Source organism: Ascaphus truei, chromosome 17, assembly GCF_040206685.1.
Source record: "Ascaphus truei isolate aAscTru1 chromosome 17, aAscTru1.hap1, whole genome shotgun sequence".
Classification (NCBI taxonomy): domain Eukaryota; kingdom Metazoa; phylum Chordata; class Amphibia; order Anura; family Ascaphidae; genus Ascaphus; species Ascaphus truei.
Window position 1 is genome coordinate 43,775,074 of NC_134499.1, and position 26,453 is coordinate 43,801,526.

Sequence of the window (26,453 nt, forward strand, 5' to 3'; positions counted from 1 at the left end):
GCAGTACTGTAATATTAGTCAGCTGGATTGTATCACAACCAACATCGAATCTGCTTTTCTCATGGACCAATATGCCTAATAAAACTTGGAATTACTCCATACGATTAAGGACAAAGTGGGACACTTTTATCATGCATTTTATGGGTTTTTGTTCCCTTTCCATTGTAGGTTTGGCATGTCTTCACTATTTTAAGTATATGGGAGAGAGGTCCTGTGTTATACACATGGTGGGATGTACCCTGGTTACTCATTTCTGTTATTTACCAGACTTGCTGTAAAAGCACAGAAACATTGATCTCAAGAAAGAGCTTATTAATTATGGAGAGGCCCAGCATCTTGAAGGTTACTATATTAACTTTACTATGTGGAGTACCTAGATGTTAAACAACTTATACAGTGAAGCCTGTGGATTTTCCAGCTTCAGCGTGGTCGTTGATTCTGCCTTGTAAAACTGGTAGTGGTCAAAATGATGAGCCTAAGAGAACTAAATAGCTGTCTGTGAGTGGGTCCACTAATTCCGCATCTTCCGTGGCACATGGTTAGCTTCTAGGGAATCCTTGTGTTTAAGTGAAAAGGGAGGCTAAAACCACCCCACTGAAAAGCTTGCAAAAACACGCATGGGTAACTCACCTTTGCTGTGCTCTGTGTGGGGAGGGTCGTTATCATTTTCTACCCACCATATGCGATTGTGTGAGAAAAAGAGCTTGGCCATACTGTATAAGATAGTTAGGCCAAGATTTACCAAGCAGTGCTAGGCTATAAGGCACATTGTGGCCCGGTCACACGAATTGGTAGTAGGGTACTTAATAAATATGGCCCTAAAGGCATCCAAGCAGTAATTTGTGATATTGTCATTATTTTTAGATTCTAGTAATTGAGGACTACAGCAATTCTGCAGCAGGAGAACCCACCAGTTCCTTACATATTATTATGAAAAAAAGATTGTAAGAAAACCTTAGCAGTGTTTGTATGTCTGCCTCTCACCCAGCCTACATAGGAAAGGTCTCACCTCTCACCCAGCCTACATAGGAAAGGTCTCACCTCTCACCCAGCCTACACAGGAACGGTAATGCATAGGCTGTCACTAGCCCACACTCCTGCCTATCTACATGCTGGGGTAGTGGCTATTCTTCATACCTGCGTGATTCCCAGAGAAAAGACGTACTGTACTGTGCGTGCTCTTCTGCACCCTTTGTTGGGAGACCTTTGTTTCTGAACATGGAATTAATTCATTATTATTACATATCGAGCAGCCAAGATTGCTACTTTATGTTGTTGAATTTGTAACTGATTTATTTGATAAATCTAGAATGCTAATGAAAAAATTGAATTGTAATATTAGTTATTAGTAAAAGTATTACCTGGTCGCTTTTTATGAGATTATGAGAAAGATATTTACAGTAGAGACTTGCTATTATACAACATAGTAATACACATACAGTAGCTTGGTACACTACACTGCATATAACAAGCAATGAGCTGTACCACAGGTCTTACAATTTATTATTGGTTGTCTGAGGAACAGAATGGAAGGTGAAGTGAATTAACAAGGAGCCTCAACTGCAATTTGTAATTGAATCCATTTGCTTTGCTAACAGATCTCTGCTTCTCCCTCCATTCAGACAACCCCAAATACCTGACTCAAAAGATTGTTGGTTTGCAAACATTATGGGTTTGGCTTGTAAGTAATCAAACAAACAGAAAAAAACCCTCTCCCTCTTTCTCTCTTATTCTCTCAATGTGTATCAACCTCTTTTGAATGCTAATGGGATTTCTTGCTTGTTTTGTGATTGTCTTACTTTCCCAGTCACTAGTCATTACTTACTTGGCCTCTTGCATATTTTGTCTTTTTTTTATACTGGAATCTCCCAGACTGGACATGTATAACCTATTATATTCTCTGTCTTCCTTTCTGCTTCCGACACTCGTTCAGTGTCTCCAGATACTCATCATCATACATTTCCGTTTTTTTATGCCCCGTGGCTTTTATTTTGATCTCTTCCATCTGTGCTATTTTTCTGCTCATATATTTTATACCTTTTGTAAAAAGCCTGTATTTGCAATGGAATCAATGTACAGTAATTTTATTCATAAGACTACTACATGACTCAAAACCTCTAATACTGTACATTTTGGCTAACTTCCTTGTCCATTGAATTGAAATGAATACTTAGGGGCCTATTGTTACGGTAGACCAGGTCTTTTAACACCATTTATATTTAAGGGATCAATCACAGGGCAAAACAAGACAGTGAAATGAAATGAGATTTATTTTGAATAAATCCTCGGAAACATACAGAAATACAAAATACAAAAATATACACATTTACGGAGGTCTGAGGGAATGAGATCTACCTTTCCTAGGTGCAGGGACCCACTTCAAATGGGTTTCCCCTGTCCGCTTCTCTGCTTCAGGATATCAGAGTTCTGAACACACAGCCACAATGACATGTACTTCCAGCTGGTCACAGTCCAACTCCACACTCCTTCCCAGAGTGTCTCTCAGATGGTCTCCACACTCCTTCCCAGAGATGGACTTCAGATGGACTGATCAGCAGTGTTCCTTATATACCCCTTGTTGGCTATCCTTTAACATTGAGCAAGGCAGCAAGCCAAGAGAAACAGCTCCTGGGGCTCAGACCTGATAACTGATTCATTTAACTAATCCCCTACCTTTGTTCTGATCTATTTCTATGGAGAGCTTCAACTGAGTGAATTACTTCGTCTTTCTCCATAGAAATGACAGTGACAATGGAATATCTAATTTACTTTCTTGCATTTTAATTCCATCGCCACACAATACCAGGTATCTAATCTGGGAAGAATTGCTAAAACACGCATAATTACAGACATAAGGTAATTATGTAAAATACAGGACTTAGAATTACAGGTAGCCCAAATCACATCACAGAACAATATTGATTCACCGGGGGATTGCATTTACAGGGAATTAAGAATACAGACTTTGAAATACATTCCCTCTTCTCCACCAAATATTAAATTACATTTGGCTGAAATAAGACTTACATAGCTGGCCAAGTTACATGTATTTAGGGGTAAATAGCTGGGATTTCTCTTTATTAGGTTCCTGTAACAGGGAATTACCCCTGTTAAGAAACTTGCATCTGATCCAGCAGTGTGCCGGTTAATTGCACACCTGCAATCAGCCAACCCCACCTGCCTAATCGGAGCTATGTGAAATAGTGTCATGTGAGACACAGGAAGGAGATTCCTGAGCTAACATTTGGAGCTGACACAGGAAAGCAGAGAAGCCTGCACACAGACTCTGTCTTGAGCACAAAGGGGTGCTGAGATAAAGACACCCAGAGACCTATATTCCTGGACACTGGGGACCCCGGAACCTACCAAAGACTGACATGAAGGGCCACCTGCTTTAAGGTATCTCTTGAGACTTTGGCGAATAGGGTGGTAATGGGATTATCCCTCCAGCCCTGCAGATAGGGACTGGGGAAGTAAGTTAGCCCTTACACAGGGATAGGCGTTTGTTGTTTTGGTTGTTTACATATGTTTGCTGTGCTATTTAAGGAAACAGGCAATAAAGCCTTATTTTAATTTCACCTTAAAACAGTCTCCATTGCGAACCTCTGAACACGTCTCTTACAGTTCCCCAGCTACCCCTACCGTCACACCTATGCCGTAAGCGTTCATAAGCCACTTATCGAGCACTTATCGCCCAAAATACCTACAGCGATTCTGTAAGAATCGATAAGTAGCCGATAAAAGACTGAATCGCCAACATTTTGATCCTTTAAAGAAAAAATCGCAGAGTGAGCGGCGATAAGCCACATATCGCCAGGTTCTGAAACTCGTGCAATTCTAGTAGCCGCAAATAGGTTATCGAGGCCTATCGCGGCTTTAGAATGGCGAGTTTCTCACAAAATCCTCACGCCAGGAAAAGTTGGCGTGAAGGTGGTGAGAACCTGCTGAGAAGTGGCGAGACAGGACTTAGAAAAAAAATGCTTTTTTTCTGCATCGGATTGATATCGGGAGTCTCCGGAGCTGATACCCATTAATATCAGCAAAGAATGAGAAATGAATCTCTAAATGGTGCTTCAAATATCCAAGTTTAAGTGGTAGCAATATAGCTTAAGAGTCCAGGACCCTATCTGTATGCACTGAAGGAGATGTGAAAGGGTATAAAGCTCACAACAAAAGCCTTACAAGGACAAATAAACAGGAGACACCACTCAAAGTGAATGCAGGGAAGAGCCCATAAATAAAAGAACTCCCCCTATAAACACCATAAAGAGGGGTAATCTACTCATCCATAGGCTGGAGCCCTGCAAAATACCACTGTAATCACAAAAAACATGAATAATCAATCCGTGCATCCGTCCGCTGAGTACAAGGTAAGGTAAGAAAAAATGGTAGAGCACTGCTGCAAATAGGGCTGGAGGCTGATTGCAAAGGTAAAAATGCTTTATTAAAGATGCATAGTAGCAGCTGCTACAAAGGAGGTCCTCTGACGCGTTTCACGCCAAATGGCGCTTTATCAAAGAGCTCTTAAAATTAAATTTTATGATTTGTACAGTAGTGTGATCGTATTAAAAAGAGCATTATTACAGCAGACATGACAAAGATGTTCATACTTTTATTTGTAGTATTTATCCAGTATATGCCGCCCAAGCATTAAAGAAAAAGAAATGCAACTGGTAATTGGGATCTAAATATGACACTCGTAACAAAGCACCATAGTGGCATCTTGCATTTGAAAATATTAGCAGTTCAAATTTAGCTAAATACAGCTCCATCCCATTATAGCGCGATCTGCTACAACGCGGATCCGCATATAATGCAGTCTGAGTGTGGCTCCTGATTTAAAAAACATCACCAATGTTTTTTTTTCTTATATATATATATATATATATATATATATATATATAACATTCAATGCTTTATTGCTATCGGACACACACAGAGACACATACATACACATGCCCCCCTCCCCCTACACCATGGAGGAATTGAACCCCTGGTACTTCATATTCTAGTGCAATTCTCTAACTGCTACACCACAGGGTTGGTGGGATGAATCTGACTCTAAAAACAAACTTAACATCTACTACACAGTGCAGTTCATCATCACATGAGAATATACCTTCCACGCAGCCATAGGGTTTATAAGGAGGATAGCCTTCCATCCACACTGTGGTGTAGTGATTAGAGCAGTGGACTGGTACATAACACGATCGAGGGTTCAATTCCCCGGCAGTACTGCACACAAGCAAAAGTTTATTGTGGCTCTATTCATTTTTGGGCTGTCATTGGTCAGAGAAGGGTCATGTGACCCTCCTGCGCTCAAAAGTCAAATTGAACTGTCTCACCAAGCTTGGGAGAGCGTAGTGTAAGCACTGCCCACCAAGCATGTGGACACAGCCTGATGAAGCAGGGAGAAGAGAGAGAGCTGCATTATGTGGACCCCAAGCACTGCATTATAACGGAGTTCAGCTGTAATGATTACAATGCAAACAGTATTTTGTTTCAAATAATTGTATTGAGTTTTACAGTATATGTTAGATCACAATCTTACAGCCGGCATCAAATACAGCTGCAAATAATAGACTCTACTCAACTCATCTACATTCAGCATTCCGTGTGTCCACTAATCAGTATATTCGTAGGTGTGGTCTTAGTGATCTTTTTGGTTTATCTAAACAGCGGAGTTATACCCTTGCTGCCTATTAAACCCAAACAGGGGGACATACAATACAATAAAAATAAATAATATTACGGAAAGACAAACATGGGAAGGAAGGGAGTGTGAGGGAGTGTATCGGGGGGGGAGGGGGGGGAGGAGGGAGGAGGGGAGGGTCCCCTCCGTCCCCAGCCCAGCATCAATCCGCTGTTCCTTTTCTGTCTATTTTAATGTTCAATCTATGGTTCCCATGTTCAATAGAATGAATCCGTTAATTGTTTCATGTATGCCGTTAATTTCTCCATGGTCATTAGCTTGTTAATCCGTTTCTCTACTGTGCGTCTGGAAGGTGGGGCTACTTTTTTACATGATGCCGCAATTGAGCATCTGGCTGCTGTCAATATGTGTGAGATCAGCCGTCTCAGTGGGTTTCTTATATCTTCTATTGGCTTTGCCAATAAGTATACAAGGGATCCACAGGAATTGTTTATTCTGTGGTGTCTCTTATGATTTCTTGAACCATAAGCCAAAATGTATGTATTGTGAGGCACGTCCACTATATGTGGACCATATCCCCTTTCTGTCCGCAGCCCCTCTAACACAGATCCGGGACTTCTGGGTATATTTGTCTGTCTGCGGTTACGTACCAGTGGAATAGGATTTTATATATGTTTTCCTTTGTCGTGGTGCAGATTGACGTTTTATCCGCGTACTCCCATATAGCCTCCCATTCATCTCTGTCTATAGTGATCCACGTACTCCCATATAGCCTCCCATTCATCTCTGTCTATAGTGATCCACGTACTCCCATATAGCCTCCCATTCATCTCTGTCTATAGTGATCCACGTACTCCCATATAGCCTCCCATTCATCCCTGTCTATAGTGATCCACGTACTCCCATATAGCCTCCCATTCATCTCTGTCTATAGTGATCCACGTACTCCCATATAGCCTCCCATTCATCTCTGTCTATAGTGATCCACGTACTCCCATATAGCCTCCCATTCATCTCTGTCTATAGTGATCCACGTACTCCCATATAGCCTCCCATTCATCTCTGTCTATAGTGACCTGTAGATCTTCCGCCCATTTAAGCATGTAGTTATGGTCAGGGCTGTTTCTTGACGCCTCTATTCCAAGGCACATTTCTGTAATCCGTTCTTTCTGATATACTCCCCTTGGACAGTATGACTCAAGGCTGGTGATCCCAGGAGAGGCGGTATTATGTGATATTTTGTTCACAAAATGTCGTAACTGAAGGTATTTGAATATATTCAGGCCAGTGGCCTCATACTTGCTGCATAAGTCCTGGAAGCTAAGAATCTTCTCTTTACCCAGAAGGTCTGCTACCATCCATATATATTTTTATTATATTGGTCGAACTATCGGGGTTCACATCCCGGTGGGAAATCTGGGTTATGGAAAAGAGGCGTTAATTGGGATGGAGATGAGGTGAGTTTATATTTTCCTTTGGTTCTATTCCAGATGGTCCATGTGCATCCCATCGGGCCCAATTTGAATATTTTAGCATCCGAGTCAAACAGGCAGTTTGCTAGCGGGGTACACCCTGAATAATGGGATTCAATACCCAGCCAGAAAAACAGCTCTGGGTCAGCATTCCAGACCACTGCCTGTCTCAACTGGGCAGCCTGATAGTATTTTAGTATATCTGGGACCCCCATGCCTCCCCTTGCTCTCGATTCCAACATGACTGATCTCGCCGTCTGCGTACTTTTATTTTGCCATATAAATTGGAATATTATCCGCTGCAGGTTTTTAAACTCTGAGATTGGGATTTGGATTGGGAGAGCCTGGAAGTAGTATAGCAGTATAGGGAGACTGTTCATTTTAACTGATATTATCCTTCCAATCCAAGAGATCTGGTATTTGTTCCAGCTTTGTAGGTCTTTCTTAATCGTATTTAATGGGGGTGGGGGAGGGGAGTTGCTTTGGAAAAGGGAGTCATAGAGTCTGGCTATCTTGACTAATGCAAACAGTATTTAAGATATCCAGAGGTGAGTCCCAGCAATCACACAGTAGCGTACATAGGAGCAAAATCAGAACACATTTATCGGCAGCAATAGAATGCACTATATACTTTTCAAACATACCAATGTGGGACACACAAGTGGCATAATGGATGTTTGTGCTTTAAAATTATGTTTTCTATTAATATATTATTAACTCCTTAAGTGTTCAATCACGTTTCGTGTCCAAAACACATATCCAGCAAGGCATGTACGACAAAAAAGACATCTAATAATCAGATATAGTTTGGTATACAATCAATATTACAATATATTTGTCCTAATATAGTAATCATAAGCTCTCATTGATAGAAATGTCATCATTTGCTAGTGAACTTTAATCAGGGGATATCAGTCACTAAATGTAAAATGTCGGCTCTGTAAAGGGTATTTATTATATGTTTGACTTAGAGACTTTCACTAATAAGCAACAAAAAATTAGCAAGAGATTGCAAATGGCTTAATCTACCAGTGGAAATATTGGTGAAATACATTGCTCTGCGTGAAGATTTAATTCGTAACTTTGAAACGTTTGCTGAAATAATGTAACGCGACACAGTATTATATCTCTGCTGCTTATCCCCAGTGATGCTATATATTTTTTGTCTGTAATCAGATCATTTTTGACATACATTGATGCTCTATAGATATCTATCTGTTAGACAGGATTGCATTGCCCATTCTTACGAAGCTTAGTATACACAATTAACTATACAAAATACTTCAAATGTTTAGGTCCATTAATTCTGTTTATAAATTCACATTAATGATTAAATGACTTTCCTATTAGAGAACAGATACATTAAAACAACATGTTTTATCATTTTAAAAGAAAAGCATATATTTAAACTTAAATTTATGGAATTATGACATGCATATATTATCCTGAGTGAGGATGACAATGTTAGGATCAGTAAAGAAGTGGCAAAACATACTAAGAATATATCCCCATGTTATACAAAGTAAGCATCTCCATTTATTGGTTTTAAATCTTCAAACGTGTTAGTTTCTATTTGCCACCAGTCTAAAAAGAACAAAATATATATTAGATATATACAGTACAGTACTGAAGAGGCTACTGATTAGTTAGTAACGCCTTTAGAACCGTACAAGACTTCAATGTTTAATGGCACGTCAACACCTCAGCTACGGACAATCCCAGAATAAGGGTAACTGTACATTCCTTATCTTTGGTCACTACCTTCATTGTATAAGCCAGTTCTACACTTCAAATTGCAATCTTAAACCTTACTTACATTGGAGTTATTATGTATGGCTATAATCACCATAATAGTTGGAGTACACCCAGTAGATCATAAATACAACATATATTTTGGATATGATCGTTTAGATATGTATGGATGTTACAGTATCTAAACGTATGTTTCTCATGAACGAATGGTTAAACTGAATCAATCTATCATATATCATTTACTTTATGTAAGTATAACATTTCCCGTTTTTTTAGCATGACATCATGTTTGCAGAAGCCTGCAGAACATATAATGCATGATGCCTTGTACCTATTGTATGATTACTCTTAATGTCAAATAAAATAAGAGTATAATAAATGACTACCTTTATTGTTACTCATAATTCTTGTTATAAAAGTGTTAAAAATAATTACTGTAAAGTTAATGCTCATGTTTGACTTATTTTTCTTTTCTCTTATTTTCTTGACCTTAAATATAGTTAAAAATAGTGTTGTACTTTGCTGTAATATTGACCTAGAAGAACTTACAGAAATTCTTATACAGTATAAAAAAATAATTTAAACATCAGAATGAATCATTACATTAATTAAACAATACATTTTGATATACTACTGTTTGTAGTAAATTCTGCAACATGATTAATAGTAATTATTACATCAATCACTGGTTTATATGATGCTATTGTAACATATACTGTAGTATTCATAATGCAAAGGAGGAGGATCTAGAGTTTAAAGCTTTCTGCAGGTCTGCCACTCATTTTGCATAATATTGTACCTTTTTCTCTAAGATATCCTGCAATTGCACAGTAATGAATGTGTTTATGATCATATTTTGTTTACAGATCTATACAAAACCCCGTTATTTTCATTCACTATAATATTATAACTATAATGCCCATTAAGATCTTCCTTGGTAGAAACACATTATATCAACCAAATGATGGACTATTATATTCTCTCGCAATACAAGACGCAAGTTACATACACATGCATACTCGGAAATATGTATCACAAAGGTTGACATTTAAAACATATCTACAGGAACCATAGATATTTGCACTTCATCTTCCAATGTTATTGTCTATAATTTAACCCTTTACTGTATGTTTCTGGGAATACAGTATATCACAGCAGCCTTAGTCATGAAAAAGGTTGAAAGCTTCCTTCATAAATGGTAAAGGTGACTTAAAACTCAATTTGTGCATTTAACCAATCAAAATGGCTACATATAGTGGTTTAAATGGAATATTGTGATCTTGTGATGTAATTTGTGACATCCAAACCTTATTATATATATATAGCCGAAGCTACATGTGAACACACATCTTAAAATCCATGTCATCAAATGACAGTATGGATTCTTTGTATTCTGTGATAGCTGTTAAGCTTCAGATGCTACAAAGGTCTCTGCTGTAGATGTCATTGTGTCAGTATACTGTATAAAAAAAGGTTATACGAACACCAATGACTTTATGTTGTTAATATATATTAATGTACGACATATCTGTTGTATTCCTTTGACCAATACGGCTACTAAGACCATTCACTAGAAATGACATGACACAATTCCTGTAGGCGACACCTGAGCTACATACTTGAATGTATTATTTAAATTCTTTGTCAATCAGTTAGTCCTTGTACATGTATTAATATTCTGCTTTATGCACACAGAATGATGCAGTTACATGATGTGCATGTTTTATGCATTGGATGGCTTTATGTATCATTGGCACATACTAGTATATTCTAAATATAGAAATACAGGAAATGTGTAGCTAATTATGACAAAGCAAATTAACAAACAATGTCAGGGGAAATACCTAGAAAAATCAAAGAAATATTGTTGCCTGGAGATATTATCCACATTGTTTTCTCCTATTGTTTGTATTTCAGGAACATCTACTCCATTCCTTAATTACCTAATTGGATTAATGTTTACAGCTTGCCTAATCAGGTAACCCATTGCCACACATTGTTCAGTGTATAACACACGGATGCCTGTTTTACGATATTATTTGTTTATACGGAAGGGAAACACCCACAATTATTAAATGTTACATTGTAGCAAACAATACTAATTTCTTGCATATATTATACAGAGCCAGAGATATATACGTAGAAACCGATGATACTTACAAATAACACCTTCTACACGCCATCCTTAAATTCGTCTATTCGGTCAGTTTCAGGTGAGCAAATAGCTCTTAAAGGCAGCAGCAGCAGCAGCGATGAGGAAGATATGCAGTATATACAGGGTCCTGGTGAGCTTTCTCAGGCTTATCCTCAGTGGAACAGCACATGAGAATGTGATGCAACGATCTCAGTATTGCATGAGACAATCCCAAACACTACGGGGTTTTATTAAAAAAAAAAAAAAAAGCAACATTTGTAATGAGATGAATGTAAAAAGATATTAAAAAGATATACTTATGTAAATTATTAGGTCCGCTCTTCCTTGATGGATAATAATTTACTTTAAAAAATGCATGAATTCAATGGCTGTTCTACACGCAGTATTCATGTTTTGCTTCAGTTTTAAAGAATGAATGGGAGGCAGTATTACAATTTACCATCTTGTCTGATCATCATAGTACAGTCCATAGCCCAAGCAGGTGATTGGGCCTTATATCTCCATGGTAACAGCAGCATCTGTGAAGGCACATCTTCCCTGTTCACTGCAACGTCAATTTATGGTTGTGTCCAATGGTACAGACGGATAAGCTAGCAGCACAGCACAGCCACGGAAACACAACTTCAAATGCAACATCAACATTACAAATATAATAATAGAAAAGGGTACATTTTCACAATGGCATATTCCCTTATAACATGATAGTAATCGCTGTGGCTTTTCAAATGGGGTTTACTCTGAAGGTGGTAGTGTTTAATAATTAATCTGATGTGCTATTCCTTCTCTGCTTACTGACGAGCATTGGGTAATTTCACAAGCACACACAGGCGGTGTGACATTAGTGGTGACACATGCAAATAGATCATACATAACGTCATTTTAAGGATCTACATTTTGTATCTTGTTTAAAATCCAATTTCTATAGGAGAGATCTATAGTAGTAAATGAAAGCGAACTATTAACTTATTGACTTATCACTTCAATAATGATTTTATATATATATATGTGTAACCCTCTTTCCTGCTGCTCTAGAGTGACTACTGGTACTGTACATACCTGCTGGCTCAGCGAGATCTGGGCCTCCGCTACCTGGGAGCCTGGGGTAATAATAATACTTTTGGCAGCGCCTCCACTTACCCAGGATCCCCAATAAGTGAGATTCCCCTAGGCAAGAACAATAGTAACACTCTTCAGGTTGGGTAACCGTATACTGATACGCATAAGTAGAACCTTATCTTAGAACTATACGTAATAACACACATATGATATAGCATTGAACTGACTGACATGCAATAACGTCTACACGTGGCTCAGCCACTCTCCTATAGAGAAATGTCTCTTCCCCGTCACCGCGTGCACCCCACACCGTGTCCACTGTTATGTATATATATATATATATATATATATATATATATATATATATATATATATATATATATATATATATATATATATATATATATGCGCAGTTGTCTGGTCACTCAACCCAGTGTCCTCAAAGAGTCCTCCCCCAAGGCGGGATCAGCGCTTGTTGGTACCGGTGTGGGTGCACTTATAAAATACCTTCCAGTCACTGCGGTGACCGGCAACAAACTTCGAAAAGGATCCGCCGATCTAGCGCAGTCTCACACGAGTGGATGATGTCCAGCAGCTTGGGCCCAAACGACTGTCACCACCGCAGCTTCGCGACACTATGTCCCTATCTGTTACTACAGTAAGTGACTAGGTGTCGCTATCTATATAGGGCGTCCCTGCAGCACCACAAGCTTATGGTGACTCAGGGTATACACTGGGGCCTGAGGGGGAATCTGGCCTACGCAGGTGGGTCACTGACCCCCTGCACACAGACACAACCTCTCCCCTTTCTCCTCTGGTGTCCTCTGGCTAGCGTGGTCTCTCCCCCACGCTTCCCTTTCCTGCCTGTCAGCAATCCCTGCAATCCTATTCGCTCCCTGGCGTCAGGTGACTTTGCTGAGGCTCCTGGGGGTTGTAGTTTACTGCAAGGCCTCCCTATGATTGGCCAGCCGTTCGCGCGCTTTGCACTGCGCATGCGCAAACTCTCTCCAATCTGACAGTCGCGCCTGACTATTGCTCAACAACATGGCGGCGCCCTGTGCTGCCGGGCCGCCGAGGAACATCCGAACACTCCCTCCAGGGGCACCCGGCAGTGGAGGTAGACAGGCAAACCAGGACATCCCTACATATATATAGTGCTTGACAAATCACCCAAAAATCTTCTCGCCGAACCAAAAAATCTACTCGCCACCTAGCCCCGCCCCACTTTTTTTTTTAAAGAAAGAAATTGAACTAATAAGAATTAATAACAACATTCGTTTTTGAAATAAGTTTATTTATTGTATTACATTTATATTTTACTACAATTAGTCCTTGTTATGGGTGTGAGAGAGTCTATAAATGTTGGATCTAGAAAAAAAAGCCAGATGTGAATGACTAGTTTCCTGAACCCCTTAACCAGTGTCTCGACGTCCCCGCTTCCCAATATCTAAAGCAGCAATCCCGCCTGGGATCTTACCTGATCCGCAGTCCCTCAATGTCCAGGAACCCTCATTCATACACTCAAGAAAGCAGTATAGGTTATTTCGGTGTAAGTATAAGGCAGTTAAGATATATAGGGTAAATAAGATATCCAGATCCAGAGTGTGAGACAGAGAGAGTGTGAGAGAGTGTGTGACAGAGAGAGACAGAGAGAGAGAGTTTGACACACAGAGAGAGAGAGCGAGAGACAGAGAAAGATACACACACAGAGGGTGTTTGACAGAGGGAGAGAGTGACAAAGAGAGAGAGAGGGTGACAGAGAGAGAGAGAGAGAGAGAGAGAGATGGTGACAGAGAGAGAGACACACACACAGAGAGACACAGAGTGTTTGACAGAGAGAGAGTGTGTGACAGAGAGAGAGTTTGACAGAGAGAAAGAGTTTGACAGAGAGGGTGGCAGAGAGAGAGGGTGACAGAGAGAGAGAGGGTGACAGAGAGGGAGGGTGACAGAGAGAGGGTGGCAGAGAGAGGGTGACACAGAGAGAGAGTGTGACAGAGAGAGAGTGTGACAGAGAAAAGAGCCTAGTCTCTGTTAGCTGCTGCTGGGAAAGCTCCGGGTACTCAGTACACATAGTTAGCCTCGCTGGGAGGTATACGGAGGTGTGGCAACGGGGAGGACTGCTAGATACGAGTGACGCGGCGAGACGCGACACCCGAAAGCGGTACAGGAACACTGTAGTGTCAGTGTGTCCCAGCGCGGGACGGACACATACTAACCCGGGACCCACCTCCAGACCTTGAAGCAGACCGGTGACGAAAACAGAGCCCTGACTGTTTATTTTCTACTGGACTATCAACTAATACTTATACTAAGTTACAGCTGCACTTTTATTGTATTCTTGAATACATGTTCTTCAACCTTGGTGTGCTTCTTTGCTTTTTTCTTTCTGACAGAGAGAGAGAGAGAGGGTGAGAGAGAGAGAGAGAGAGAGAGAGAGAGAGAGAGAGAGAGAGAGAGAGAGAGAGAGAGAGAGAGAGAGGGTGACAGAGAGAGAGCGAGAGAGAGTGACAGAGAGAGAGAGAGGGTGACAGAGAGAGAGAGAGGGTGACAGAGAGAGCGAGGGTGACAGAGAGAGAGAGGGTGACAGAGAGAGAGAGGGTGACACAGAGAGAGAGAGAGATGGTGACAGAGAGGGAGAGTGACAGAGAGGGAGAGTGACAGAGAGAGAGAGAGAGAGAGGGTGATAAAGGTGGTGGGTGGGTGACGGAGTGGGAGGTGGGGGGGTGACTGACTGACACTTGGGTTGGTGACTGACTGGTGGGTGGGTGACACTTGGGTGGGTGACTGACACTCTGGTGGGTGGGTGGGTGACTGACACTCGGGTGGGTGGGTGACTGACACTCTGGTGGGTGACTGACTGACACTCTGGGTAACTGACACTCTGGTGGGTGGGTGAGCCACCCACCTCCCACCCCATCACCCACCCACCACCTCTATCTCTGTCACCCTCTCTCTCTCTGTCACCCTCTCTCTCTATCACTCTCCCTCTCTCTCTGTCACCCTCTCTCTCTCTGTCACCCTCTCTCTCTCAATATCACCCTCTCTCTCTGTCACACCCTATCTCTCTCTGTCACTCTCTCTGTCACTCTTTCTCTGTCATTCTCTCTCTGTGTGTCACCCTCTCTCTCTATGTCAAACTCTTTCTCTCTGTTACAATCGCTCTCTGTCAAACTCTCTCTGTCACACTCTCTCTCTCTGTCACACACTCTCTCTCTGTCAAACGTCAAACACTCTCTCTGTGTCAAACACACTCTCTCTCTCTCTGTGTGTCACCTTCTCTGTCTCTCTGTCACCCCCTCTCTCTCTCTCTCTCTCTCTGTCACCCCCTCTCTCTCTCTCTCTCTCTCTCTCTGTCACCCCCTCTCTCTCTCTGTCATCCTCTCTCTCTCTCTCTCTCTCTCTCTCTCTCTCTCTCTCTCTCTCTCTCTCTCTCTCTCTCTCTCTCTCTCTGTGTCACCCTCTCTCTCTGTGTCACACACTGTCACACACTGTCACTGTCTCACACTGTCACTGTCTCACACTGTCACTGTCTCACACTGTCACAGTCTCACACTGTCACAGTCTCACACTGTCACTGTCTCACACTGTCACTGTCTCACACTGTCACACACTGTCTCACACTGACTCACAATCACACACTCACACACTGTCTCTCACTGTCACTCACACACTATCACTCTCACACTGTCACTCACACACTCACACACCCTCACACACACACACCCGCACGTTAGGGGGGTCTTCGCATGGCAGGGGGAGCGCCGCAAGGCAGGGGGGCCTCCGCATGGCAGCGGGGTCCTCCACAATGCAGGGGGGGCCTTCGCAAGGCGGGGGGCCTCCGCACAGCAGGGAAGGGAATGGAGGCATGGGGCTCATCTTCTTGCTCCTTGCAGCAGGATCCAAAGGGAGGGGCCAAATTCACAGCGCAGGCTCACATAGAGCCTGGCTGCCTGCCAACAAAAATCCTGGCAGCAGGCCAGCAAGTCACGTCATCCAATCGGGTAGGGGAATTTTTTTTTGTTTCAGCACGAGCAGAGGAAAGAAACGCATGGCTGCTTGGCAAGTCGCCAGCCATCAATATCCTGTAGCCCGGGGCGACCGGTCGACCGGATTTGTCGAGGTTACAGTTTTTTAAAATAAAAGGCGAAAACATAAACAGAAATCCCTATGCAGTACGTTACCATATGTCAGAGATCACTGGCGCAGGAAACATGAGAACTCGCGTGTCTGATCCCAAAGCACACCTCTTGTTGAATTTTAACTCATAATTAAAAAGTAAGGCTTTATATTCTAATTCTCCTTCATTGAAACTCTTCTCTTGCCACGTTTTAAAGTCTGACTGGATATAGAAACACACTCATAACTTCATTTCCTGAATACTTTGACCAACCGTGAGGTTCAGACGCGCGCACCATGGCCGCGGCCTTAGATAGATGTGCGGTTCAGACGTGCGCACCGTGGCCGCGACCTTAGACTGGCGTCGGGTTCAGACGTGCGCACCATGGCCGCGGCCTTAGATAGATGTGCGGTTCAGATGTGCGCACCATGGCCGCGACCTTAGACTGGCGTCAGGTTCAGACGTGCGCACCATGGCCGCGACCTTAGATAGATGTGCGTTTCAGACACGCGCACCATGGCCGCAGCCTTAGATAGACGTGAGGTTCAGACGCGCACCATGGCCGCGGCCTTAGACAGGCGTCGGGTTCAGAGGCGCGCACCATGGCCGCGGCCTTAGATAGATGTGCGGTTCAGACGCGCGCACCATGGCCGCGGCCTTAGACAGGTGTCGGGTTCAGACGCGCGCACCATGGCCGCGACCTTAGATAGACGTGCGGTTCAGACGTGCGCACCATGGCCGCGACCTTAGATAGATGTGAGGTTCAGACGCGCACCATGGCTGCGGCCTTAGACAGGCGTTGGGTTCAGAGGCGCGCACCATGGCCGCGGCCTTAGATAGATGTGCGGTTCAGACGCGCGCACCATGGCCGCGGCCTTAGACAGGTGTCGGGTTCAGACGCGCGCACCATGGCCGCGACCTTAGATAGACGTGCGGTTCAGACGTGCGCACCATGGCCGCGACCTTAGATAGACGTGCGGTTCAGACGCGCACCATGGCCACGACCTTAGACAGGCGTCGGGTTCAGACGTGCGCACCATGGCCCCAGCCTTAGACAGGCGTCGGGTTCAGACGCGCGCACCATGGCCGCGGCCTTAGATAGACGTGCGGTTCAGGCGAGTTTGCTGAATGTAACAATACTCATTTTGACCAATTGGCTCCTACATTTGAACGACAAATGGATATCTGTATCTTGTCACCTCCTAAACATGCAGAGTTTGGCTTTATTGCATTCATCTTACTGCACCTGTTATGAATATCTATGCGTTATTCTACAGAATAGCCTCCATTTTAATAGATGTACTCTTTTGTGGAACACCTTCTTAGCCACACTCCCTGAACCGTGCAGAACCCTCCAAAGAATGTGTCTGCAAGGACCTTGTTTATTTTAGTGTCAGGAGAGGCATCATTTAATCCCACCTCTGGGTAAAAAAATGCCCTTATTTCTTTATTCTATCAGTCCCATACAACACATGTTTCTCAAAGGTCCAGGGTTTTTGGGGAGCGCAGGTATATGTGAGAAGAAAACATACACACAATAATGCAATATGTTTTAAATGATTTTTAGGAGTTGCTTTCTCCAAAATCCAGCGGAGTTTGTACTCACAGATTTTTCTATATTTTTATATATATGCTTTTCAATCCAATCTTCAGCATTGTATGAATAGGGAATTCGCGATCAGCGGCAAATTATGGTTAAAGTACAATGTCAATGAGTATGTCATAGTACCACTGCAATGAATGCTACAGATGGGGGTATTCGCTTCAGTGATATTCCAATAGAAAGCCGTTCTGGGTGGTTGGATCCTAATAAGGAAGAATTGCATGCTTTTATGTTTTTTTATAACTTAAATTTTATTGATTTTCAAAACAATGCAAACATAATAGTATATTACAGTATACTGGGAATATCATTTGAAGACGAAACATAAAAAAGCAATTTATCAACACAAGACATACACAAGGGGAAAAGGGGGAGGAAGGGGAGGGGAGGGGGTTGGAAGGTCAATATTGTCCTTAGATTGTCCCATGGGTCTGATTTCTCGTTGTTTAAACTCTCGCTAAATTTACCACCATCTCCTACGCAATCCCAAAGCAGCTATGAATCCTCAATTTTCCCACACTCCATCCGAGGAGAACGCATCTATAGCTATCATAGCAATACTGAGGCGGCACTCACTCCTGGGATGTCTGTCGGAGCTAGCCAAGGTAGCCAGACTTTTTGGAATTTATCACCAGTGTCATTAACCAAACTTGTTAACTTCTCCATCTGACACACATACCAAATTCTGGTTCTGATTTTGGCCAATGAGGGAATCTTGGTTTGCTTCCATGATGCTGCGATCTCGCACCTCGTTGCAGTTGCAAAGTGGGCAACTAGTTTGTTCTAGCAAGCCCGTGTTGGTCTATTCAATAAGAATAGCCAGGGGTCCATGGGCATATCGAGGCCCCAAATCATCTGTAACCAAACGTTAGTGTGCTTTTATGTGTACATGCATCTATCGGATCTCTAGAACAATATGATGAAATGCATGTAGCATATTTATCATTACCTACAAATACAATTTAAGGAAAATAGAAGTGCACAACCCTTTTTTTACCAAAGGAAAATACTATCTCTATAGTTATGCTTTCAAAGTGACATTTACAATGACCAATATACATTATTTGAAGATATGCATTAATCATACTACCATGATATGCTATTTGGAGTCATTCTGAGCCTGTGTGAGGATTGGGCTTCGGCCCCGCCCCTTTGACGCGTCCTGTGACGAGACGGGTGCTGCACGCCGCACTACCAAGCTGGGGGACACTGCATGCACCGCCCTAGGCTCCGCCCCGTGACTTCACGGGTGATGCGCATCGCACACAAGCTAAGCGCAGGCGCTGCACAGCTCTGAAAGTCTGGCTCTCTCTAATTATTCCTCACCTGCTCTTCTCCCCGCCCCTGCCTATCAGTGGACTGAATATGTATGAGGGGGCGGTTCCCAATCATTACTCTGCTGCCTTGTACTAACCAGCTATTGGCTACCTGAGCCTTAAATGCTCAGCCAGCCCTGCTGCACGTTGGCCGAGCATAAACTTCTGTTTATGTAACAAAGTGCTTGCCCCATGCACCCTGCTGCCTTGCTATTGCCTTGTTAACCCTTGCCTTGCCTTCCTTGCTCCTGTTTGACCTCGGGTTGTACCTGGACCTCCGCCTTCTCTGATCCCTGACTTTGGCTCATATTTGGACTTCTATCTTCTCTACTCCTGGACCCCAGCTCCACACTAAGACTATCTGATCTCTCCAATCCTAGACCACGGCAAGTACCACGACCACTCTGACATCTCCTACCCTGACCCGGCTACACGACCTTCACTCTGCACTCTGGACGTGCCTGCTCGGTTGCAGGTCGGTGGTTATCAACATCCCCACCTCAGCCTCGCAGTCCAGTCCTGTTTGTGGTGAGCACCCATTACAGCCTGCAATTGAGCATAATACATTTTTACTGCAATGAATGCTACAATGTGCAGAGTTATCAGCTTCAATGTTATGTTTACTGAATGCTACAATGTGCGGAGTTATCAGCTTCAATGTTATGTTTACTGAATGCTACAATGTGCAGAGTTATCAGCTTCAATGTTATGTTTACTGAATGCTACAATGTGCGGAGTTATCAGCTTCAATGTTATGTTTACTGAATGCTACAATGTGCGGAGTTATCAGCTTCAATGTTATGTTTACTGAATGCTACAATGTGCAGAGTTATCAGCTTCAATGTTATGTTTACTGAATGCTTTAATGTGCGGAGTTATCAGCTTCAATGTTATGTTTACTGAATGCTTTAATGTGCAGAGTTATCAGCTTCAATGTTATGTTTACTGAATGCTACAATGTGCGGAGTTATCAGCTTCAATGTTATGTTTACTGAATGCTACAATGTGCGGAGTTATCAGCTTCAATGTTATGTTTACTGAATGCTACAATGTGCAGAGTTATCAGCTTCAATGTTATGTTTACTGAATGCTTTAATGTGCAGAGTTATCAGCTTCAATGTTATGTTTACTGAATGCTACAATGTGCGGAGTTATCAGCTTCAATGTTATGTTTACTGAATGCTACAATGTGCAGAGTTATCAGCTTCAATGTTATGTTTACTGAATGCTTTAATGTGCGGAGTTATCAGCTTCAATGTTATGTTTACTGAATGCTACAATGTGCGGAGTTATCAGCTTCAATGTTATGTTTACTGAATGCTACAATGTGCGGAGTTATCAGCTTCAATGTTATGTTTACTGAATGCTACAATGTGCAGAGTTATCAGCTTCAATGTTATGTTTACTGAATGCTACAATGTGCAGAGTTATCAGCTTCAATGTTATGTTTACTGAATGCTACAATGTGCAGAGTTATCAGCTTCAATGTTATGTTTACTGAATGCTACAATGTGCGGAGTTATCAGCTTCAATGTTATGTTTACTGAATGCTACAATGTGCAGAGTTATCAGCTTCAATGTTATGTTTACTGAATGCTACAATGTGCAGAGTTATCAGCTTCAATGTTATGTTTACTGAATGCTACAATGTGCAGAGTTATCAGCTTCAATGTTATGTTTACTGAATGCTACAATGTGCGGAGTTATCAGCTTCAATGTTATGTTTACTGAATGCTACAATGTGCAGAGTTATCAGCTTCAATGTTATGTTTACTGAATGCTACAATGTGCAGAGTTATCAGCTTCAATGTTATGTTTACTGAATGCTACAATGTGCAGAGTTATCAGCTTCAATGTTATGTTTACTAAATGCTACAATGTGCGGAGTTATCAGCTTCAATGTTATGTTTACTGAATGCTACAATGTGCAGCGTTATCAGCTTCAATGTTATGTTTACTGAATGCTACAATGTGCAGCGTTATCAGCTTCAATGTTATGTTTACTAAATGCTACAATGTGCGGAGTTATCAGCTTCAATGTTATGTTTACTGAATGCTACAATGTGCAGCGTTATCAGCTTCAATGTTATGTTTACTGAATGCCGTTTTTGTGGATTGGATACTAACAAGGAAGACTTGTGTGCTTATATCCTCACATGCATTAAACAACTAATGGACTTCTAAAATAACATGCAGCTATGCATTTAGCATAACTAATGTTAACAAAAAATACAAATACGAAAATATAAGTGCACATCTTTTTCACGAAGACTCTAGTCATATAATTATACTTACAAATTCATAATAATAAGGGTAAAAATCCATTATCTGGAGATATTACCAGGCTACACTATTTGAAGTTATTTTGAGCCTGTATTTGAATAAATAGTTTATTAATACTTCGAGAATAGTAAAACAAGTGTGCTTACAGCCAGCAACTAAGAAACTAACTGTAGTATTCCTCTTTAATGGGCAATTATATACAGTACATTATTAAATAACCACTAAGTATTGCTCTGGATCTTTCTTTAGGTTTTTTTTTTTAGTATTTTTTGAATGTAATAAGTTAAGTAATAAAGATTTTATATAAAATATGTAGACACAATATATTTTTTCAAAAGTGTCTTTTTTTGTGGCATGCAGTCTCTAATTAAGGAGTAGATGGGACCAGTCAGCCCAGCACTATACCCGCTCCCTAAATTGTTAATTCATTATCCTCTTTAAAGGCCTCGGGCATGGTCAGCGCTGAGGCGCGCGCAAGCTTACCAGTGAGCCCCTGCAGCCGCAATGAGAGCGGCTTTAGCAGGGGCTCGCGCACGCTTCCGCACGCTTGCGGAAGCGCGTGTCTTAACAAATTTTTAGTTTCTGTGCTCACGGGAGCGCAGGGCCGATCACGTGAGCGGTTAGACCAATCAGGGCGAACCAGCTCTGTGACGTCACTGGCCCGCCCCTAGACACGCCCACGGACGGCGCACGCTCTAAGGCCAGGGAAAGCACCCGCTTTCCCTCAGCCTCAGTGCGCCTCCGCACGGCTGCAGTCTCCATGGATTCAGCCTAACTCATTCAAAGGCTATTTATGCCAACCAGTACTGCCACTGTGTCACTTGGAGAATATACAAGTCAATGAATAGGTTTATCATTATTAGATGGAGTGCACCCATTAAAAGGGATTTTCTTTATTCCTTATGTTAATTGTCAGATCAAAGTAAGCATTGTGATGAAATATCAGGCGCAGGCAGCTGGGATCCGAAGCGGTATCCTCACTCTTCTCCTCAGCAGCACTCGCGTCGCCCGTCTCCGTGCTTCCGGGTTGAATCCCCGGATTATGGACTGGAGGCAGGTCAGCAGGCAGACAGGTAGCACTGTGTGTAGCGTCCCACACAGCGATTTCTGGATCAACTCTACGCGTTTCACCGTTGCTACGGTTTCTTACAGAATTGCCACTGATTGGGATATGCACGAAAAGATTGAAAAATCTGTGAGTACAAACTCCGCTGGATTTTAGAGAAAGCAACTCCTGAAAATCGTTTAAAACATATTGCATTATTGTTTGTGTGTTTTCTTCTCACATATACCTGCACTCCCCCAAAATCCTGGACCATTAAGAAACATGTGGACTGAGAAAGCAATTTACAAGCGGGTGCAAATCACATTTGTTTGTATTTGAACTAATACTCCATCTTTGTATTTTACACCACATTTATACTATTTTATGCACTTCTATTAAGTATTGAATTAATTGTATTTAAGCACGAGTATCACTTTATATATATTCTTATTTCAAAGAATATCACAGATTTGGTAAAAAGCGCCACTGTGGGTAACACCATACACCACAAGCCTGGTCGACGTATTTTTAAATCAAACTGTAGCCACATTAACCCCTGAAGTAACAGATAAGCGTTCATAAACATAATCACTCTGTCTTTTAAATCGCCATTTTTTTGAGCGTTGCTATCACAGTATCAGAAAGCCTCGATTACCTGTGATAGCAAAATTCACAAAACGGGCGAGTAGCCGGCGGCTTGATGATCGACACTCTGAAAAGGCCTTACCCGGTGATTCTTTTCTGCTGCAGAGAGAGCCGCCTCTTCCTGCGCAAATCTTGCCCGAAATTTATGTTTTTTTAATATAAATTTTATTACTAGTGTAGATGAGCAGGGGGTGTTCGGAGCAGAACCGTGTTTGTTTCCCCCTGCTTCCCGAGATACTGTGGGCCCTCATGTGGTCCCTGGGGGTGACCGGAGGTCCTCAGGTGGTCCTCGCGGGTGTCTGTGGGCCCTCGGGTGGTAGCCGCGTGTCCCCGCTGGCCTGCGGTACAAATCGTGTGGGATTTTTTTTTACTAACATTTAAATAAATACACCCCTCTCTCCCCCCCAACACATACAGTACAGTAGTGGTCAAAATAACTATTATCCAGATATGGATAATAGCTCATTTGCCCATTATTAAATCAAACATTAGCCAGCATATCAGCATGCTAATGAGGACGCCCTTCACGATGGCAGGGGTAAGTAGAAAGGTTTATTTACTTTATTTATGCTGGCTGTACATTACTGTAGTGTATGTGTTGGAGGGCGGAGGGGTATCTATTAAATGTTAGCATAAAAAATTCCCACATGATTGGTACAGCAGGCCAGCAGGGACCTGCGGGGACAATTCGAGGGCCCACAGACACCCGCGGGGACCACCTGAGGACTTTAAATGCATTTTTATTGCATGGGATTGATGCCGGGGGTCTCCGGTGCTGATATTAATGGGTTTCAGCTCCGGAGACTCCCGGCATCAATCCGATGTAGAAAAAATGCATTTTTTTTCTAAGTCCCGTCTTGCCGCCTTCTCAGCAGGTTCTCACCAGCCTCACTGGCGTGAGGATTTGGGGAGAAACACGCCATTCTAGAGCCGCGATAGGCCTTGATAACCTAATTGTGGCTACTAGAATTGCACGAGTTTCACAACCTGCCGATAAGTGGCTTTTCATCACTCACTTGGTGATTTTTTTTGAAGCCTCAAAATTTTGGCGATTCAGTCTTTTATTGCCCACTTATCGACGCTTACAGAATCATAGTAGGCATTTTGGGCGATAAGTGCTTGATAAGTGGCTTATGAACACTTATAGCATAGGCTCCTTAATATTCCCAACTATTTTTATTACATATACATATATATTTTAATTAGCTGAATCTTCGAATGAACAAAATATAACATATATTGCACTTGTAATACAATGTAACGTGATATTATTCAGCAAGGTATCATCATCTTTAAAAAAGCATCTCATAAAGAAAATAAAAAGGTCGCCCCAGAGCTGAAAAGAACCCGGTTCCGATCCAGAGACCCCCTGCTTCAGCTCCAGAGACCCCCTGACGAAGTGACAACGGGTCACGAAACGCGTAGGGAGGAGGAGCTTAGTGATTTGGAACGTCTGAGCACCCGTAGTTCCTGACGCGAGGAGAGTTCCGGTTTCCAGTTTCCGGTTTGTGGCATCGCTGACGTCACTCGAGGTGCCGGTATCGAGTGTAGCGTGCGGTCATTCTCCCCTCGGCAGTCTATAGGAGCAGTGCAGGTTGCGGACGGCATTTTGTGCGGTATTTGATACTCTGTTTTTATGTAAGTGTGATTTTAACGTTTTTTCTCAAGCTATTAAATCCTGTACGGTATCACACTAGTATTGTTTAATTTCCACCCCCTCCCCCCCCTCCCCCCCCTCCCAATTTCGAACTTGTGGGAGTGTTGGAGTGAAAAATCGACACTGAGTGAGGGAGATTCCAGCAGACCAGACCACGTGGGATCCGTGAGATGATCTGAAGGAAAGAGACGGATGTAACAGATTCTCTCAACTGAATGTTACCAGCCCATATCCTGTAAGTAGGATTCTAGGATTTTAGATAGGGGGACAATTGAAGAAACACACTACGCAATTGGCGTGTCCTGTTGTCTTTTCTGTTATTTCAGAAACAGCTGAACATCATTTACAAGGACTACAACTCCCCTGTCTGAAACACCACTATCAAGACCAATAACCTGCTTAAGGAAGCCTGCATTAGAGACTGCCTTGTTGGTTCACGGTATTTTGGACTTTATCCACAGCGCCAGGAACGATTAATTTGTGTATATATATTGTTTGTACAGATTTGGAATAATCTGCTGTTTTTTTGTTTCTTAGGCTGCTTAATTTTATTTTATATCACACTATTGGAAATCACATATTTTTTGATATAATCACTTTTAATTTCACAGTGTGTAGGTCAGCGCTTTTTAGAGGGCTTATATCATTTTGTTTGTTTGCTTGTTTCCAGAGACCCCCTGCTTCAGCTCCAGAGACCCCCTGCTTCAGCTCCAGAGACCCCCTGCTTCAGCTCCAGAAACCCCCTGCTTCAGCTCCAGAGACCCCCTGCTTCAGCTCCAGAGACCCCCTGCTTCAGCTCCAGAGACCCCCTGCTTCAGAACCAGAGACCCCCTGCTTCAGCTCCAGAGTCCCCCTGCTTCAGCTCCAGAGACCCCCTGCCTCAGCTCCAGAGACCCCCTGCTTCAGCTCCAGAGACCCCTGCTTCAGCTCCAGAGACCCCCTGCTTCAGCTCCAGAGACCCCCTGCTTCAGCTCCAGAGACCCCCTGCTTCAGCTCCAGAGACCCCCTGCTTCAGCTCCAGAGACCCCCTGCTTCAGCTCCAGAGACCCCCTGCTTCAGATCTAGTACCAAAAACATTGCTGTTTCCTTTTCTTACCATATATGGATGTATTATTAATGCAATCCATAATAATTAACGTATTGTATAACTTCTAACCCTTAGCAGCAAGTCAGAAATAGTCAGCCCAGAATGTATAAATACACAACTTAGCCCTCAGTGATCTGTAGTAAATAAAGAATGAAGATACGAGGCCGCACACGTTACACGCGTGCGACACACGTTACACGCGTGCGACACACGGTGAAGGTTCATGCGTCTTGTTGCCTTGGATCAATAAAGGAATCGAATGATTGAATTCCTACCAAAGAGTTATGAAGGTTTTTTTGTTTCCCTCAGTGAATAATTCAATCCTATGAAGGCATCGTAATGACAAGTTTTGTGTTGTGCAGTACACCCTCAGTGTAAGAATTGTTACTGAATTACCAGGGAACAGTTTGAGGCCTTTGAACTCGGAGAAGATCTGCTTCCTGCTATTTTAATTTATGTTTTAATTCTGTCTTTCCATCTAGGCATTATAATCCGCAGAAGTGTTAACCCCTGCAGGGATTGAGTGGCGCTGATCACTGCGGATGTGAAAGTGAATGTAGAGGCATTAGCAAAGTATGATCTCACTGCATCTTGGTATAATGAGCAAGGCAA

At 42.5% G+C, this 26,453-nt stretch overlaps 1 protein-coding gene across 5 annotated transcripts in view; it reads right to left on the reverse strand.

Annotated features, from left to right (window-relative positions):
* Window positions 1-26,453, reverse strand: part of IQSEC1 (IQ motif and Sec7 domain ArfGEF 1) — a 435,749-nt gene that overhangs the window by 262,222 nt on the left and 147,074 nt on the right. For 2 of the 5 annotated variants that reach the window (XM_075574986.1, XM_075574984.1), the window contains exon 1: window positions 11,038-11,303. The exons of the other annotated variants lie outside the window; for them this stretch is intronic. In XM_075574986.1, the coding sequence (XP_075431101.1) occupies window positions 11,038-11,060 (23 nt within the window). In that variant the 5' untranslated portion in view covers window positions 11,061-11,303. Of the gene's footprint in view, window positions 1-11,037; window positions 11,304-26,453 lie in introns of those variants that run through there. 5 annotated transcript variants of the gene reach the window in all.